Source organism: Balaenoptera musculus, chromosome 3 (assembly GCF_009873245.2).
Source record: "Balaenoptera musculus isolate JJ_BM4_2016_0621 chromosome 3, mBalMus1.pri.v3, whole genome shotgun sequence".
Lineage (NCBI taxonomy): Eukaryota > Metazoa > Chordata > Mammalia > Artiodactyla > Balaenopteridae > Balaenoptera > Balaenoptera musculus.
In genome coordinates, this window is record NC_045787.1 from 14,122,984 (window position 1) to 14,142,400 (window position 19,417).

The following is a 19,417-nucleotide window of genomic DNA, read 5'->3' on the forward strand; positions in this document are numbered from 1 at the left end:
CTATGTCCTGTAACAAGTATCCTCTGCTGAAGCTCTGCTTATTCTGCACTGTGTGGGTCATGCTTGTTATGAGGACACAGGTGCAGACAAAGAAGGTTTTTCTCCCCCCTCCATCAGACTGGTAACAGACGACAGGGCACCTCCTTCAATGAAGGAGCCACACACTTCCCTGTCTTTAGGGGTGAAGGGTGCTTTTTGAAGAGACAATCCTGTTTATCAGGGGCTTTTCACAGAACATTCCTGTGTATTCTCTCTGTTCTTCAGCTAAAAATACCACTGTTTTCCACACTGCACACCTGCGGGGCACGGTGATGTACCTAATCCACCTGTTTGCCGCCTGTTTTCTCATCAGGGAGTAAAGACAGTAAACCCAACCCTCCAGGGAACAGAAAAACAAATCATTCAGTGCCCATCTCAGGTGGCTGATGGAGACAGGCTCAGTCTTGCGCGTGTAGCTAAGCTGGTCCAGATAGGCCCGCTCTGGGTGCAAGAACGAATGCACGTTCAAGTGTTTGTGGTCTGGCAGGCTTTGGGCGAGCAGGTCAAGACCTGCTAGTTTCGGAAAGCGAAGGCCAAGTGCACTCCGGGCACACCTGTCGGTCCAGGTGCGTGGGGGTGAGCCCACCACCTCTCCCGCGAGGCTGCGTACACACACGGAGGATGACAACTGTTTACAGGGAGGTGGGTCTGGAGGAAAGTTGAAGTGTGTGTCTACCTGTTTGAGAAAGGTGGCCGAGAAAGTGGGCCAGGGCTGACACCTTCCTCCGCGGGGTCCGGCGTGCACCTCCCCCCCCCCCGGCCCTGGGCGCGCCCTCCGCCCGCCCCCGAGCGCCCCAAGGTCACCTGCCCTCCCCGGCGTCCCCACCCACCCCGAGCTCTCACCAGAACAGCAGGTTGGCCCCGACGAAGGCGAGCAGGCTGCGCAGCGGCCTCTTCCAGCTCAGGAGCTCGTCGGCGCGGCAGCCCAGCCACAGCACGGGCTCCCCCAGCAGCCAGGTCACCGCGGCGGCCACCCCGCCGGCGGCCTCCTCCACCTGCCGGCCCGCGCCCGCCGCCGCCCCTTCCTCCTGCGCTCCCCCCTCCTGCTCCTCGCGGGGAGCCCGGGGCGGCGGCGGCGGCGGCGGCGGCGGGGGCGCCTGCTCGGCGGCTGCGGGAGCCGGGCATCCCTGCTCGGCGGGCTCCGGGGGCGCCGGGCTCGCCATCTTCCGCGGCGCTGGCGGGCGGGGACGGGCACGGGCACGCGCGCGGGCGCGCCTAGGTGTCGCGCCGAGAGGGCGGCGGGTCCCGGCGCGGGGTGCGCACCGCGGGGCGCCGGCGGCTGGGTGCCTTGTGACGTCAGCCCCGGCCGCGGCGGGACGCCTCCCGGGGGAAGTGGGTGCGGCCCAGTTCGCGCGGGGCGGGGCGGGGCGGGGCGGCGAGGGGCCGGGCGGCCTCCCCCAGCCGCCCCGGCGTGCGAGCGGGGCGGCGTCCCGGGGGCAGCGGGGGCCCCGCCCGGGACCGAGGGAGCGTGACCGCCTTTTCCCTTCCAGCTGCGGGGGACGGCGCAGTAGAGGACCGCCGCCCGGCCACTTATATAAAAGGGAGTCAGGGCCACGGGCGGAATCAACTGGAATCCTCACTTTCTCAAGCCAGGGCCACCGATCGCCCAGCCCGCAGCCTTACCGGGCGTGACGGGCGCCCCTCCCCCGGCAGCGCATTTCCGCCGCCAGCGACCCGACGCCCCCCGCCCCCCTCGCAGGCCCAGTGCCCTTGCAGGGACAGATTGCACACCCATAGCATAGGTCTTTAGTACTCTGCGAATAACGTGATGATATAAAGGTTGGATTGAGAAAGGAAGGAAAAAAAAAAAAACCATTTTGGGTCAGTTCACGAGCGTCTGGCCCTCTGGCTTCACAAGTCAGGAAAGCCAGGCCGCAGTGATGGGGAAGGGGTCTGGGGGCTTCCTCTCCGACCTGCGGGCAGCGTCATCTGGCTCAAGAACGCACGCTGCTGGTCCGTGGGAGGCACAGGTGAGCGGGGAGCTGAGAAGCAGGACCCCTTGCGTGTGTCACACAGGTTTGGGCAGCCTTGACTGCGGTCATTCAGAGTCACTCTGGTCACAACAGGTATCAGGACGGGTAATGCGCTGTGAGGGCGTGACAGGGAGTCCTGAGACCTTCCTTCCGGGGCCTCACTGGCTCTGGTGCTTCCGGGTGAGTGGGGGCGGGGGGGGGGGCGGGGAGGGAAGAAAGGTAAATGTTTATGCTCCCTTTTCACTATTTGCATTTTTTAAAGGTTCTGTTCTTTAATCCCCGTTGCCACTTTTCTCTAGAATAAAATGTCCCTTCCCCATCCAGAGCGTTCTACCTGTGATGAATCAGAGCATCTTACATCCTCTTGGAGTTCACTACTGGCAACCAGCCTTCTTTCATAGGATGGATGGGGCTCATTCCCAGAGCAATTAAAGCCTGTTGTTTCCAGGGAGCCTCTGGAGAATGTTGTATAGTGTTCCTCTGGGGGTCATGATATATGTTTATACCTCTGTGTACACATATGTAGCAATTCACTGATCAGTACATTGCAGATGTGTGCACTTTCCTGTATGTAGGTTATACCTCAAGAGGGTGTATTCCTAGTTCACTCAGAGGTTTATTGAGCACCTACTATGTGCCCAACATATTGCTCAGCTCTGTGGATAGGGCTTCCACACATAGGAAGTTCACAGTCCTAGGACAGGCCGGTGACAATCGTGATAACTGCTGTGACAGAAATAATCACTCAGGGCTAAGAATCCTTACTTAAATCGTGCGTCCAAAATTAGGGACAGGGAGGAGGAGTCAGGTTTCAAGGGGCGTTTTGGAATAGACGGCATCTGCCCTGAATTGTAAGGAAGTACAGTGGAGGTTGGGAAGGGGAGGCAGTCATTTCTGTCAGGAAATCAACACGAGTGAAGTTACGGACTTGCAGGTGGAGGTCACGGTTCCTTATGTATATTTGCAGGAGATCACCAAGGCCTCCACTGATCCACTAGTGGAAGGAAGTTTGGTTTCTGACCTGCCGGCAACGCAGTCTCACGTTTCTGACTTGTCTTTGAAAAGAATCGCGACAACCCGGTAGAGAGTGGCCAGGGAGGCATGCAACAGCAATGTGGAAACAATCCCGGTATTTTTTTTCCACAAAAGAAAGACCATCTTTCCCCGGGTGTTGTCCCCTCTCTTGGTCCTAATGCAGGAGCTTTTGAAAGATAAAGGATGCTTTATTGTGTCACCTGGCCTTTGCTTAGCACTGGATACAGCCCAGGGGTTGCGATATTTGGAGATTCATCTCTAGACTTCACAGCTGGAGGGAAGAATTGCAGGGCAGAGGAGGTGAGGAACCCGATATCCCCATTGTCCAAAACAGCATGATATGCTTTCAGAAACACGTCTGCAAGATTCTACACGTTCCTCCTTCTCCCCGGAATTCTAATTATTGTTGTCAGGATAGGTTGAGATAGTAAAAGCTGTTGACAACCAAGACACATAAAAGCTCAACTTCAGTTGCTACATGTGGTTTGCAGCACTTCTCTCCATTTAATGATAAAGCTCCCTACTCACAGCTCTGTGAAATCTTTTCCTTCTCTCTTAAAGTAAAATGCTACCCAACACTGTTTTGCACAAAAAAACTGGACTGATTGCTCTAATCTGTCTTTTTCACCTCTGACCTCTAATCTACCAGCAGATAATGTCACAGGACTAGACACTGGCCTAGACACATAAATGGGTGCTACTGTGTGTTTTTCCTTTGTCTAATTATCTTTGTGATGTGTGAATAATGTAATCAGTGCTAAGACTACGTAAAAATAATGCTAATGATGCTTAAAATAAATGTTGTCCCCTCGTTTCAACAACATGTCACGTTTAAAACCCCTGTGGGTAACCTTACCGTTTAAGAGTCTCTTCTGAATTTTGCATCTCTGTGTCCTGGGGACAGAGTGATTAACACTAATGAGCTAGACGATTTGAAAATATAGATCCGAGGAAAACAAGGAAAATGGGTATGTGTCAGAGGGAAAAAAAAAAAAGGAGAGCGAGAGAGAGAAATAGTTATAGCCACTGAATCTAAGCGACAGTTCAGAAAATAACAGCTCAGGCAAAGAAAACCAAAATGCACACAGGAACTCTTAAAAGAGGCCACTCGCTTTTCTCTTCCAAAAGTAGCTAGAAAGCTTGTAATAGGAGAGAAAAACAATGAATAATTAATTCCCACTCTAGGAGGTCACATAGGCAACACCAAGCTAAGCCCTGAACGAGAGGGAAATGCCCCAATATTGGTTTCTTTTTTTCCCTAAAATGTTTCATATTAGACTCCTACAGGAGGTCCTTAAATGAAGGAGCCGTACATCCATGTTGTATTGTATTAGTCCTGCAGATAGATTTTTGTGTGCTGATAATTTTGTTAAAGCAATTCTACCCTCCTATTCTTACCATATCCTCTAGTCTGTATTCCTAACTTTCCCTAATTTTTTTGCCAGAGTCAGGAGAACCTAATAGTTCAATCTAAGCAGAGAGAAATAGGAACATCACGCAACAACAGAGGGATTGGAAAGGAAGAGTGTGCCTGGTTTCCAAGGCCCAGCTCACAAAAGGAATTAGCTATTTCTGTTTTGGGTTGACTGTTGCGCTTTTTAGAATTGGAATATCCAACCCAGAATAATCTGTGTTTGATAAGCATTCTGTAAGGGAGGTGCTAACCAGAAATGAACCGCAAGATGGTGGCCAGCCATACCCAGTTGGGGTGCTCAGTTTTACGTGTTATTCCCTAATAATATACAAAAGAGCTTTATCAAGTCTTCAGGAAGGTTAATTTAAGGGACCTGAGGTCACACTACAAGAATACATCCCGAAAAGGTACTATTTATCTACCCACAGGCATACACGTCAGCACACACACACGTGATCAGCAAGGATGGTTTCAGAACATTGACTTCCAACCCCTTCCCACCTGCCTAGCGGTTACACTCAACTCGGCAGACTGGCCCACCATTCCGGTCCTGTTGGGGGAGGTCACCGAGAGGACGTGACCGCTAACTGAGCCTCAAGCTGGACCCAGGCGACTGGAGGCGCCTCACTCCCTCCCCTGTCCTTGGAAGATATGTTCTGCCCGCCGTTCCCGCAGGCGGAGCTGTTCCAAGGATGCAGTCGTGAGAGAGCAGTGTGGTGCTGAGACCGTCTGGACGGTCAATGTAACTGAACCCCGTTACGGCCTCTGTATAAACTCTTAGGATTCTGGCGGGCAGGTGCGGAAGTCTACCGTCTCCCCGATGGGGCTGCTGAGGAGTCTGAGCTTTGGGGCCTTAGGTGGGCCTTCAGCAGGAGAGTAAAGTGGCCTGGTTGTGTTTCAGAAAAGTATCTGGGGCAATGGATTCCATGGAGCCTGGCAGAGACACTGGAACAGACTTTCTCCTTGTCCTTCACTAGGATAGGGGAGAAGGGGGAGGGGCAGGTTTGGGACATCTCCGGAAATGCCAGTTGGGTGGGTGGGCACAGGGGTCTGCAGCTCAGAGCGCAGCAGGGGTCCTGGACAGGATCCAGGTGGAGGGAGTGGCCTGTACAAGAGCTTGCCAGAGGGCAGGCCGGGATGAGTTCAGAGGCCGGATCAGATGGACTTGGGGGGTCAGAGAATGTGATGAGACTTGCGGACAAACAGATCAGACGGAGGGGAGTTTTGAGTATCAGTTGCCAAGTTTAGACACAATTCTGTGAGCAGTGGAGGATTCCTGAAATTGGTGGATTTTCTTTTTTATCGTCGTTTCTTTGTTTTTACCAAGGAAGTGATAGACTCAAAATTCCAGTCTCCTGAGGCCCCAGCTTGATGTCCATCATCAAAGCAAAACTGCGATGTGCTCGTCTCTAAATGCAGGTCTCCAAATCAGGCCTTCAGTCTCCAGGGGTATTCTCTAAGCTAAAATTAGACTAGTGGAATGTACTGGAATCGCTACAAGCGTTACATCCCACAGACATCCCTTCAGAGTCTGTATTTGGCTTGTCACCTGTTACTAATTTTAGTTCATTAGAAATCAGGCACAAAACCTGGTGACATTTTAGGCTGGGATGGTGGCCCAGGCCCTGTTGAGATCATGCAGTCAGGCTGTGTCACGTGCATCCTCTTAGACCCGTGCATAAATGGGCACAGCCAGGGCTGTTCATGGGCACGCTTAAGATTTACAGGACTCAAGTGCCTTCTGAGCCATCAAAGGAATTTGGAGATTATATTTAATATCGTTCACAGTATATAGTACGTTTGCTTGGAGGCCAATTTATTGTAAGTTGATGGTTTCTGTCTACCCCATTGCACTCTGCTGTCCCACCCCTGCCCTAAACCAGGCCCCCCAGAACAGCCTTGGGAGCTTCCTCTGGGTTGCAGGGACAAGGGCCTGGCTGGGACTGAAGGCCTTTCTCCTTTCTCCAGGGAGAAGATGCACATGAACTCAGGGTCCCACAGGCTCAGTGGCCTCAAGCTCCCCAGGTGCTGGGCCGCTAGATTTCCCAAACTCTGCCAACCGCTGACATCCAGTGCACCTATAGACCGTTTTTTCTCCCACTGTTGAGGTAGTTCTTGCTCTTGCCCTATAAGGAAGGGAGGTGACAGAGTTGGAGGGAAGAGTCTCCTTCTTCGGGAATGTCTACCCCAGTGGGTCCCTGTTTCTTATGAGTTAAGCCTGTTTCTTAACCCATCCTGTGTGGGGCTGTCTGATTCCTCACAAGCCCTGTTGGGGAGGACAGGGGGAGATCACAAAGACAACCACCACCCCGGCACAAGAAGGAGCTTTTACAACTGCCCTGGAAACCACAGTACCCCACAGTCCCCAGGGCAAGAAATACCGGAGTGAGTTTTGATTCTGGTCACTCCTCCTTTCTCTGTGTGGAGCAACCATATGTTGGGTTTGCCCACGACAGTCCTGGCTTATGCCTATTGTCTGGCGTGGTTATTTTTTTAAATAAATTTATTTATTTACTTTTGGCTGCGTTGGGTCTTCGTTGCTGCGTGCGGGCTTTCTCTAGTTGCGATGAGCGGGGGCTACTCTTCGTTGCGGTGCGCGGGCTTCTCCTTGCGGTGGCTTCTCTTGCTGCGGAGCACGGGCTCTAGGTGCGCGGGCTTCAGTAGTTGTGGCTCACGGGCTTCAGTAGTTGTGGCTCGCAGTGCTCCGTGGCATGTGGGATCTTCCTGGACCAGGGCTCAAACCCGTGTCCCGTGCACTGGCAGGCGGATTCTTAACCACTGCGCCACCAGGGAAGGCCCTGGCGTGGTTATTAATAGCACTTCGTTTTCTTTCTCAAAGGTGTCGGGTTTGGATGATAAATTATATAGGCTCCCCATCCATCTCTCATCCGTCACTAGCCGCTGAGAACGCTTCTTCTCAGAATAGAGCCACCTTCCCTGTCCAAGCTTCGTCACTTGCTGCCTAAATTGCAGTAGCCCCGTGCTTCCTTCTCTTCCGATGCATACCATACACGTATCCTCTAAAACGCAGCTCTCAACATGGGACACCCACCCACATGCTTCCAACGATGTCCCGTCACCTAGAACCGCTAAATCAAAATAATCACAAGCCACCTTCTAAAGTCCTGGGTCATCTCTAAAAGTCGTATTACTTTTTAGGCAGATTAGCTGCTCGCTAATCTGAATACTTGACTATAGTCAGATTAACTCTTCACCAGTCAGATTAACTCTTCACCGAGTCCACACTCCAAGCAAGCGCTCACATTCATGCCTTTGCTGACACGGTTAAACTTTTTCCCGTCTTCTCCAGCCCCAGCTTCTCTCTCTGCAGCTCAGCCTGCTCCTTGTCCGGAAATCCTTCCTCAAGTGCAAGGAGCATGGGTTTCACATTCATGAAGATCTGAATTTGATTGTAGCTCCTAGTGTCCAGGCACTAACCATTATGTTTTATTGACCCTAAAACACACTCCCCCCACCCCCGCATTTTAACATACCTGGGAATGAAATATGCCTTAAAATCTACGGCACCTTAGCATCAGTAAACTATAGTAGCTCTCTGGCTTTGTGTTCTAACACAGACTCTCCGAGTCTTGGTTTCCTCATCTTTTAAAACAGGAATAATACCTGAGTCTCAAGACTGTTGTGGAAGTGACTTGAGATAACTGTAGTCGAGACCCGGGGTGGGGATATCTCCGTGGGAATCTGGATACTGTGTCCAGACATTTCGTAATCATCACCCAGTATCTCACGGGAAGATGTACCACGTGCAAACACTGCAGTTGCAACAGAGACCAAAGTTTGTGTACTAATAGAATTTCACAGAATCCTCTGCAGTGTGCTGAATCAGAAAGTAGTCTCACCCACAGGGGTGGCTTAACCACAACATTCCCCTGAGAACTCTGTTCAGAGGAAATAAGGGGGACCTTTCTCCAGGGGTAATTGGTCAAGTGGCTTTTAGTTGGAAAGATGTCATTTGCTTGGAGAAAACTACAAAAGCAGCTTTGTCCTTAATTTATTCCTAAGTAGAAAATCTTCAAAATCTGATTTTATGTAAAAAAAAATCCCCAGGTAGGTAAGTATTGGGTCCCAGGTGGACGTTTTGATAATGTTCACTTGGGTAATGTCCATTGCCCTCCCTTGTGAGAGATCCTCCCCTTTCTGTACACAAGTTTGCCCACTCTGAGAAGCCTGGCAGGCAGCCACTGTGGGATACAACTAGCTGACTGGCAAGGGGATCTTTCCTTCTGTGTCCTTGGGCTGCAACCTCAGGTGAGAAGCCCATCCTTTGCAGAAGAGCCCCAAGTACAGATCATCAAGGGTTGTGGTGTAGGATTTTAATTGGAGCCATCATTAACTATGAGATCATGATCTGATATTCTAGCTCTGCCCACAGGAAGAGCCTGAATCAATAATACCCCATGGCAATAAGCTCACTTAGGGACCAGGTGCTGGTTTCTAACTATTTTCTACCAAAAAGAACCAAGACTCCTTAGAGAATTGGCTGATAGTAGGTCTGAGTCAGGAACGTGTTGCATGCTGGAAAGCAAAGACATGTTCAAAGACAACTTAATAGTTCATATCAAAAGGACACAGAAGCCAGCTTGAAAGGGATTCCACTGACCAAATCTGGGAAACTTTAAGGATCAAAAAGAATAGGGACTTGCCTGGTGGCACAATGATTAAGAATCTGCCTGCCAACAGAGGGGACACAGGTTCGAGCCCTGGTCCAGGAAGAGCCCACATGCCACGGAGCAACTAAGCCCATGCACCACAGCTACTGAGCCTGTGCTCTAGAGCCCGCGAGCCGCAACTACTGAGCCCGCGAGCCACAACTACTGAAGCCTGTGAGCCTAGATCCCATGCTCCTCAACAAGAGAAGCCACCGCAATGAGAAGCCCACACACTGCAACGAAGAGTAGCCCCAGCTTGCCACAAGTAGAGAAAGCCCACGCACAGCGACGAAGACCCAATGCAGCCAAAAATAAAATAAATAAATTTAACAACAAAAAAAAACAGGAAGAGCTTGAGGAGAATAAAGAAATATAACCACCAAGTCAATGTGTGAAAATTGATTGGATTCTGGGTCCAAAAAAATAGGTATCAAGGACATTTGGAGGGAAAATTAGGGTAATTTGAGTCCAGACTGCATAGTAGGTGATCTTGTTGAATTAATACTGCTTTTCTTAGGTATGATAATGGTGTTGTGGTGGTGTGAGAGAATGTCCTCCTTCTGAGTGATGCAATATGCATCATTTAGGGGTGAAATGCCAGAAGAGCAGCCATCTGCTTTCAGCAAAAAGGAAGTGTGTGTATATATAGAGAGAGAGAGAGAAAGAGATATAAATACAGAGATAGAGGAAATGGGTGCAGCAAGATGTTGGTGAATCTATGTGAGGGGTATCTGGGTGTTCGTTGGTCTGTTCTTTCAACTTTCCTTTGGGTTTGAACATTTTCAAACAGATGTTTTTTAGAAGACTGTATGAGAGAATAGGAGATAGAGAACGTTTATATATATATATATATATATATATATATATATATTTTTTTTTTTTTTTTTTTAAACATGGATCTCTTCTAGTTCCTTTTGCCCGAGACTGTGACCTTTGATAATTTCTCCATTCCAAGAACTCTTGCTTGACTTAAAATCACTGTGACAACAGAGCATGGGAATCATAGCAACAGGAAGTGAAATAGTTCTGTTTTCTCCAGAGAACTGTAGCTTATCTATGTAATTCAATCTTCTTATATTGAACATCAACTATATACAAGATCCTATGAGAGGTACCGTGAGTGATACAAAGGTAAACAACAACGTGGTTTCTGCCTTCAAAGGGCTTAAAATCTAACACATAAACAGGGACTCAACATGTTTTGAGTGGTTATTATGAGCTAAACAAAGACTAGGACTAGGGATCTAATTATGAATAAGACACAGTCCCTGCCATCAAAGAGCCCCTTGTCTTTTGAGAAATACAGACACATACATTAATGCCAATATAATAAAACAAGATTTATGAAAAGATCTTTGTCATTGTCTGAAAATTATGCCCAAGTATCCAGGGACAGCTTCAGAACAAAGAGTAGCTCTGAGCTAGGGTGTGAAGAGGAGGTCAGAATGTTTTCAAAACAGATTGGTAGGCATTCCAAGAAAATGGAACAAAATGTACAAAAGCATGAAGGTGTGAAGAGATCATGACATGTTTGGGGATCCACAGGTAGTTAAATATAGCTAGAATTTGGGGTATTTATTGAGGGGTAAGAGAGATGGAGCTGGGAGTCAAGCTAGTTGATCAAGAGATTTCATGTTACACTGAGGAGCTTGAGTTGCATCCTGTAGGTGATGGGGAAGCTTTGGTGGTAAGTGACGTGATCTGATTCTTATCTTGGAAGGATAACCCTGGTGGTGAAGTGGCAGGTGAATTGGGAGAAGGTGAGGGAGAGAGACTGGTTAATGGACTTTTGTAATAGCCCAGGCGAGAGATGCTAAGAGCCTAAACCGAGACAGGGGAGGTGGAGACAGAGAAAGGGTAGGTGCAGGAGACATGTAATACACAGCATCAATCGGCTCTGGTGACTGAATGAATGTTGGGAAGTGAAGGAGAGGAGGTGGTCCAAGATAACCCCTGTATTAGGGTTCTCCAGTGAAACAGAACCAACAGAATGTCTGTCTGTGTGTGTGTGTGTGTGTGTGTGTGTGTGTGTGTGTGTATGGGGACAAGGGGGAGGGGGATTTAAGGAACTGGCACATGCAATTGTGGACACAGGCAAGTCCGAAGCCTGCAGGGTAATCTGGGAGGCTGGGAATTCCCACAGGAGTTGATGTTCAGTCTTGAATCTGCAGGCAGTCTGGAGACAGAATTCTGTCCTCCTTAGGGGATTTCAGGCTTTTCTCTTAAGGCCTTCAACTGATTGGATGAGGCCCACCCACATTATGGAGGGCAATCTGCTTTACTCAAAGTCTACTGATTTAAATGTAAATCACGCCTAAAAAAATAACTTCACAGCACCATCTAGAGGTATTTGATAAAACAACTGGGCACCAAAGCCTGGCCAAGTTGACACATAAAATTAACCATCATCCCAGCCCCTTAAAAGACTGGTTATATTTTTGTGCCATTACTAAATTACAGAATAGAGGAGAATGGCTGGAGACAAATTTGAGGAGAAAAATAACATCAGTTTGGAAAATGTTGAATTTCAGTTGGTCATGTTGTGTGGTCAGTTGGAACAGATGCACAGGGACAGATCTTTCCAATGGGCCAAATTTAGAGATCTTACTGGAAGCCATAGGACCAGATGAGGCTAGACCACGAGAGACTGTTCATTCATTCAACAACAGATGTCTCCTGGGTGCCTCTATGGGCCAGACAGACAGGGGAACCATAGTGTACCCAAGATAAAATTCCTATCCTCACAGAGCTTAAATTTTAGAAGGGTTGGCAGGCAATGAGCAAATCTTCACATAGATATATAATTTCAAATAGTGATAGGTATAATTTACTGCTGCCTAACAAACCATCCCGAAACTTGGTGGCCTCAGACAGCTTTTATTTGCTCATGATTCCATGGGTTGGCACCTGGGGAGAGACCAGCTGGAGCGGCACGTCTGAGATCCATGCCATGGTGTTGGGCTCACTTATGCTTTTGCCATCAGTTGACAGATGCTGCACGGCATTTGGCTGGGTCTGTCAGCTGATGTGTCTCAGTTGTCCCCCTGTGGCCTCTCCAGCAGGCTAGTTCAGGCTCCTCACTTGGCAGTTGGGGTTCCATGAGGGCAATTTCCTATTGTTCAAGCACTTATCAGGCCTCTGCTTGGGTCACCCTTTCTAACGTCCCAATGGCCAAGGCAAATCATATGGCTAAGCCCCGAATCGTCATGGGAGGGGACAACGTGAGAGCATGGAATTCATTAGGAAGTGACCATTAGCCTAACAATCTAACCTGTGCTAAGTGCAGTGAAGAAAATCAGAACAGGGTAAAAAGAGAGAGAATTAACTCAGAAGAGGGGGCTTTAACGGACAGGGTCGTCAGGGAAGTGACTTTTGAGCGGAGACCTAAATGAAGTAAGACACCTAGTCGTGTGAAGTTCTGCAGGCAGGGGCATGCCGGATGGAGGGAACAGCAAGTGCAAAGATCCTGAAGCTAGAACCAGCTTGACGTGCTCAAGAAACAGGGAGAGCAGAGTGCATCTGGGCGATGAACAATTATTAGTTACTGCTACGAGGCCAGGTTTTGCTTCCTCACAGATTTTTGGCCATGTTCTGAATTATTGAGTTTGCCAAATAAGTACCATATGGATAACTTATTATTATAGATAATCTCATTTATTAAGTTTTAATTATATAGTTCTCCTTGAAAAAATTAACCCTTTCCTAAATATCTTGTGTATCTTCAGACATACAGTTGTATATTCTGATTTCAGTTCACTTGAAATTAGTTCAAAAAACAGGATTTCAAGGAAGAATGAATGTTAAATCACACACAACATGCACTGAGGCCAAGCTATTCTGACCTGGCAATGAGATCACATCTGGCACAGCAATTGGGATGATGCTTGGTTGACTTGGTTTCCACAGGGTCCAGACTTGTGCATTAAACGGCAACATGATGGGGGCCTCACCCTGAATCCTCTAGTTCTTTTGGGATGACATTGATATCTGCCATTTTCCCCGGGACGCCATGTCAGTGTTGACTTGCTATCCTGGTCATGGAGGGATTCATTTCAGAGAATTCTCCTTGGCCCTCTGCACTCTGGTAGTCTTCCCCTAAGCCAAGGAACCAGTGTGAAGTTGTACAACTACCAAGCATTTGGGGTCTTGGGAAATGACCACCAGCTGGGGCGACAGACACAGTGGACCCACTGTAAGTTGGATCTGGGCCAGGTCTCCATGTCTAGGCCAGACCCAATATTCCTGTACTCTATCAGAGGCCTGTGATGGTGATTAGTGTCTCTAGGTATGAATGTCTACTAAGAGACCTTGCCCAGTAGTCATCAGAATGTTTGGGTAACCTTCAGAGTTCAGTCGCCCAAGAAATCCTTTGGTGAAGGCCTAGGAGACCCAGGACCATATACACCTGTGGTTTGCCTCCTGAGGACATAGTCTTTTCTTCAATCAGTGGAACTGGGTCCAAACACTGGCTCAGGTCTGGAAATTGGGCAAGTGATTATGACTTTTTATTGGGATGGTAGCCTCTTAGCCTTCTTTTTAAAATTTATTTATTTATTTATTTATGGCTGTGTTGGGTCTTCGTTTCTGTGCGAGGGCTTTCTCTAGTTGCGGCGAGCAGGGACCACTCTTCATCGCGGTGCGCGGGCCTCTTACCGTCGCGGCCTCCCTTGTTGCGGAGCACAGACTCCAGACGCGCAGGCTCAGTAATTGTGGCTCATGGGCCTGGTTGCTCCGTGGCATGTGGGATCTTCCCAGACCAGGGCTCGAACCCGTGTCCCCTGCATTGGCAGGCAGATTCTCAACCACTGCGCCACCAGGGAAGCCCTTAGCCTTCTGATCATACATCCTTGACTTTTCATTGTACAGGTTGAGCAATCTCTCATTGGCTACCCATCTGTCTTGCTCCTGGGGATTCAGTAACTAATCGGATTTTGAGTTAATTCCCTTGAGTGTTCTTTTTTGGCTGGGGGAAGAGTTTTCCATATTCGGGGGGAAAGAGTCTTCACGAATAGTTCTTGTCCGGAGGGGCAGCTGTCCACCAAAGCTTCAGTCTCCCCTTATAGAACATACAGTTGTTACTGAAAGGCCTGGAACTACATTTCTCGGCATCCCCTGCATAGAAGTAATGCTACATGACTAGATCTTGCTAGAGGATTGTAAGCGGAAGTGATAACACTTCTAGGCCGAGTAGGTTAAGAAGAGGTGTACGTCCTTATCCAATCAACTGCTCCTTCTCTGCCATCTGTTTCTGCCTAAGGTGACCTTGGAAGGCAAATGTGGAAGAAGGCAGAGCCTGCGTCAGCCGGGACCCTGGAATAACCACAGGAGCGGAACCTCCCAACATGATGCCCGTGTTGGACTGTTACGTAAGCAAGAAATCAGCTTTAATAGTGTTAGTCCAAATGTAGGAGTTTGTTTGCTACAGTTACCCTAACACATGCTCTCTATAAATTCTATATCAAATCTAATTAAATAAAATTGTTTCTGCCTCAGTAGATTTTTACCAGATTTGAAGGTATGTTTGATGGTCTGACTCAGATACAGATTATGGGACAGTATCAGATTCACTCTGAGAGGCCCAGGGATGTTTTACAGAGCTAGGCAGCTATTCTTCACCATAACTGGAAATGAAGTATAATAAAATGCAATATGAATACAATCAGCATGGACACATCTCCTCTGTCCTCAACTTCTTAATATAAGCCGTCATTTTAAATACCGATCCCTGTATTGTGTTTGTGTCACATACCTCCTCAGGTGCCCTGGCCTTGCCCATCACGCAGGCTCTCAGCATCGAGCTGGCTGAACAGCCACCCTGCAGGCCCACACTTTTCCACCCCTTGGGGCTGACCGGCTGTGTGTCTGAGGCCTTTGGATCCTCCTGACACAGATTTAGAGGAAGTGCTCCCCGTATAGTGCATGTGTGTTAGTTTCCTATTGCTGCTAGAACAGGTTACCACAAACTCAGTAGTTTAAAACAACACACGTTTATTTTCTTACAGTTCTGGAGGGCAGACATCTGGAATGAGGCTCACGGGGCTAAATCAAGGTGTCGGCAGGGCTGCTTCCTTCTGAGGGCTCCAAGGGAGAATCCACTCCATGCCTCTCCCGGCTTCCAGAGGCTGCTGGCATTCCTTGGCTTGTGGCCCCTTGTTTGCATCACTCCGACCTCTTGCTTCCTTCTCATCTGCTACTGCTGAATCTGATCTCCTGTCTCCTCATGACACGTGATTACATTGGACCCACACGGATAACCCAGAAAAATCTCAAAATCCTCAATTTCATCACATCTGCCAAGTCTTTTTTGCTGTACAAGGTAACCGAACAGGTCGTAGGGGTTAGGATGAGGATATCTTTGGGGCCCATTATTCAGCCTGCCACCATGGGGGATGTGTATTCCTACGTGGCTTTTAAAGGCATCAGATTAAAAAAAAAAAAAGAAAAAGAAAAAGAAAAAGGGACTTCCCTGGTGGTCCAGTGAGTGACACTCCACACTCCCGATGCAGGGGCCCTGGGTTCGATCCCTGGTCAGGGAACTAAATCCCGCAGGCACGCCGCAACTAAGAAGTCCGCATGCTGCAACTAAAAGATCCCGTGTGCTGCAACTAAGACCCAGTGCGAACAAATTAAATAATAAATAAATAAATATTAGAAAAGAAATAGACACCAGATGACATGGAAAGGTGAGGGAGCTGACTCCCCACATAGTGAAATTCAACAAATGGGAACCAAAAGGCAGGACCTAGCCAGGAAGAGACATTTTTTTTTCTTTCCTCTCCCTGGAGGAGTGCTCTGGGGCAGGAATTCCCTGGAGAGCCTGTGCAGAGACATCCCGTGTGCCCACAGAAAGGCTCCTGCTGAGCACCTGGCTGGGTCTCTTGGTGGCTCATGGGAAACGGCAGTGGGCCTGGTGATACGGTCCTTTGCATTGCTTCCCATCCTTCTCTGCCTCACTGCCTTATCCTTGCTGCCCTGGGATTGCACTTCCCAAGCATCAGTAGTTCATCTCTGCCTTGGGCTCTGTTCCCTAGGGAATCTCAGCTGGGGTGCCCCCTCCCCCATTGAAAGTCACCATTTATTCCTTCATTTATTCAAGAAATAATTACTGAGCATCTACTATGTTCAGACACGGTTCTAGTTAACAGAGTCACAGTAATAAATACGAAAAGATTTCTGCTCTCATGGAGCTTCCATTCTAACGGGGGAAGACAGACAATAGACAATTAAACAAGAAAATATCATTTAGTGGCCAGTGATGCAATAAAGTCTAGGCATCTTATATTTGGTGGTGAAGAAAGGCTTTTCTAGGGAGTTGACACTTAAACCGAGGCCTGAATGACAAAGAGTCATTTGTGCAGAAGCTGGGGAAGGAGAGGTGACCTTAATGGCAGGTATCAACTTGCCATCTCACATGCATGATTCTAGGTAGCATGCTCTGGGTGAATAGCAGCAGAAATTTACTTTTAAAAAATTCTTGATTCTACCAAGCAACAGGAGGCCAGATGGTTTAAAAGACAAAATAAACATTTCAGCAGAGGCTTCCTACTAACCAATAAATGGGACTTTCTTTGTCATCAAAGAATGTATTTTGCTTCATTTTAGAAATTAGATTTTTCTCTACACTAAGCATCATTTAAGAGGAAGGACCATGAAATTAAAAGTGATGAATCTACCTTCCTCACCTGTATAATAAATTGGGTTATAAACCCATTTCCTCCTATCTATCTCCAACATATTTTTGTTCGTAGGATTAGCTGACATTTGGTGCCTCAGGCATCTTTCTCCCTAAGCTTCTCCACGTTGTCTCTCCAGCATGGTGACTGTCGGGCTCCAAAAGCACATGTTCCGAGAGAGAGGCAAACAAAAGCTGTTGTGTCCATTTTCATGACTTGGCTTTGGAAGTTGAACGCTGTCCCTTCTGTCACATTCTATTTGTTAGAAAGAGAGGAGAATCAGACTCCACCTTCTCACGGGGGGGTTATCAGAGAATTTGTGGATGCGTTTAAAGCCACCATGATTGGTCCTCTGGCCCCAATTATCGACATTTCTCCTTCATGCATTTCTGAAATCCAGCTGAACATATGTTGCCGGTTCCACAATTAGGACTCAGTTCCACTAACCAGGAATCATTCTCCATGGGTTCTTGGGTATACCCTCCGAGTCATCCTTCTTTTTCCATAAATGACGTGGATTAGTGACTGTTATGTGCTTCCCATTTCCCTCTTTTTAAAATTAGTGTCCATAGCTGTTATTGTATGCCCGACCCATTATTGTATGTAACGAACAGAAGACTTGTCTCTTTAGTGCACAGATCTTCCAGCAAGCAAGAATTTAATCAGTGAGCTGTACTTGGGACCACACCCACGGAGCCTCATGCACACCAGAGCTTGATTTAGATGACAAGGTCCTGGGCCTCCAGCCTGAACCTGATGCCTCGGTAGATAAGACTTTGATGAGTCTTGAGAGGGAGGGAGTGGGTTTTCGCATGAAGGGTGATTTAAAGCCAGCGGCTGGGAAACGTATTCTGTAGCTTAGCATCCGTTACTAAACGGTAAAAGGAGAGAATGGACAGATGACTGGGGAATGGTTAGCTGTCTCTGCAGCAGGGAGCTTTGTGGAGGAATTAAAATCTAGGTTGTCACCGATGAAGAAAATATGAGCAGGGAGAAAGGTCATCTCAGGCACGAGAAAAATAGGAGCAGACATTTGGAAAAGGGAGTAATATGGGCATGTGACTGTTTACATTAAGAGTGCATGTCTAATTAGAGGAAGCCGGTAGTGGGATGGTGGTAAACTTGGCCACATAGGATGCGTGTGGCTCTACAAAGAAACATAGAGGAAGTATTCGGATTTTAACATAGCTTTGTGATAAGAGCAAGATTTCAGAGTCAGACGAACCCGGGTTTGACTTCTCTGTCCGTCGTAGTTTTGTGATTTTTCAGCCAGTGTGGCAGATTACAAAAATAGCCACAATTCTCCAGCCTCTGGTTGAGTGACTCTGCAGAACTTCCATTACGCCATGGAGGCTGCTTCCCCATCTCTTGGTTCTGCTCTGGCACTGGGTCTTGCTTTAGCCAATAGAATGTGGCAGAATTAACCACGTGCCTGTTTTAAACCTAAGCCTCAAGAGACTCTGCCTGTCCCTACTAGCTTTCTTGAGACCTTGCCAAATGCCATGTGAATCTGCCAATGCCAGCTAAGTGGGGGATGAGAGATCCCACGGAGCAGAGCTCAGCCATCCCATCTGAGGCCCCAGACACAGGAGGAAGCCAAGGTAAGATCAACAAAGGTGATCTTTGTGCAGCTGTCCTGCAGAGTCATGAGTGAGACCAGCAGGGAACTGCCCAGCTGAGCCCAGCTCAAACTGCCCACCTATAGCATCATGCCCTCAATAAAGGATTGTTGTTTCAGCCACTGGATTTTGGAGTGACTTGTTAACACAGTAAAGCTGTTACAGCTAGTTAAATAAATTACTTTCTAAATCCCAATATCCTCAACGTACAATAGGTTTGCCAACACCTACATCATGGTCACTGGGAGGACACAATGAGATGACGGTGGTGGTGTACCAGGCACCGTAATATGTGCTGAGCAAATGGTAACTAATGCCGTTGGTCACATCAGAGAGATGGTCAAGGGAAAAACACAGTGAAAGGGGAGTGTAAGAAGGAATTACTTAGAAACCCACATTTTGCTCCCTTCTGCCTCATGGAGTTTCTTCATTCGTTGTTCCATGGGCATGAGTTCAGACTACACATCACGAATCTGCATTTTTCGGCTCATTATTCACCTTTGAAAACCCTCCTCCTAGCATTCTTGTTTTCTGGACTTTCAACACATATGCAATGGTACATACACTCTTGCTCTGATACAAATCGACTTCCTATTTCATATATTTATATATTTTATCTCCAACTGGGCTCTAAGCAACAAGACAGTTCTTGGGTTTTCTTTGCAAACCCCACTGTGTTTTGCTTTTTTATTCAAACAGCAAGAATTTAGTAAATACTTAGTAAATTAGTTAAATTATGTTCTGGTTGGTGTTGATCCTTGGGGTTATCTTATCTCTAATCAAGAGGCCTATTAAATTTCCTCAGTGTCAAGTCACTAAGTAAACTTACAAAGAACAATTCCGCCAAGAGATCAGAGTTATAGGAATTATTCATTTTCTTTCCTGGCATGTCAGGGGAGAATGGTGAGAACTGGCAATTGGTTCCCACCGAGCAAATGTCTGGATGCCTCAGAGGCAGTAGACCCTGTTTATGTCTCAAACTGCGAATCAACTC

The 19,417-nt window shown here is 47.9% G+C and overlaps 1 protein-coding gene across 1 annotated transcript in view; it reads right to left on the minus strand.

Annotated features, from left to right (window-relative positions):
• Window positions 1–1,366, minus strand: part of RETREG1 (reticulophagy regulator 1) — a 127,674-nt gene extending 126,308 nt beyond the window's left edge. Inside the window, exon 1 of the mRNA XM_036847240.1 lies at window positions 883–1,366. Within this exon, the coding sequence (XP_036703135.1) occupies window positions 883–1,202 (320 nt within the window). The 5' untranslated portion in view covers window positions 1,203–1,366. The remainder of the gene's footprint in view (window positions 1–882) is intronic.
• Between the last annotated feature and the right edge of the window lie 18,051 nt (window positions 1,367–19,417).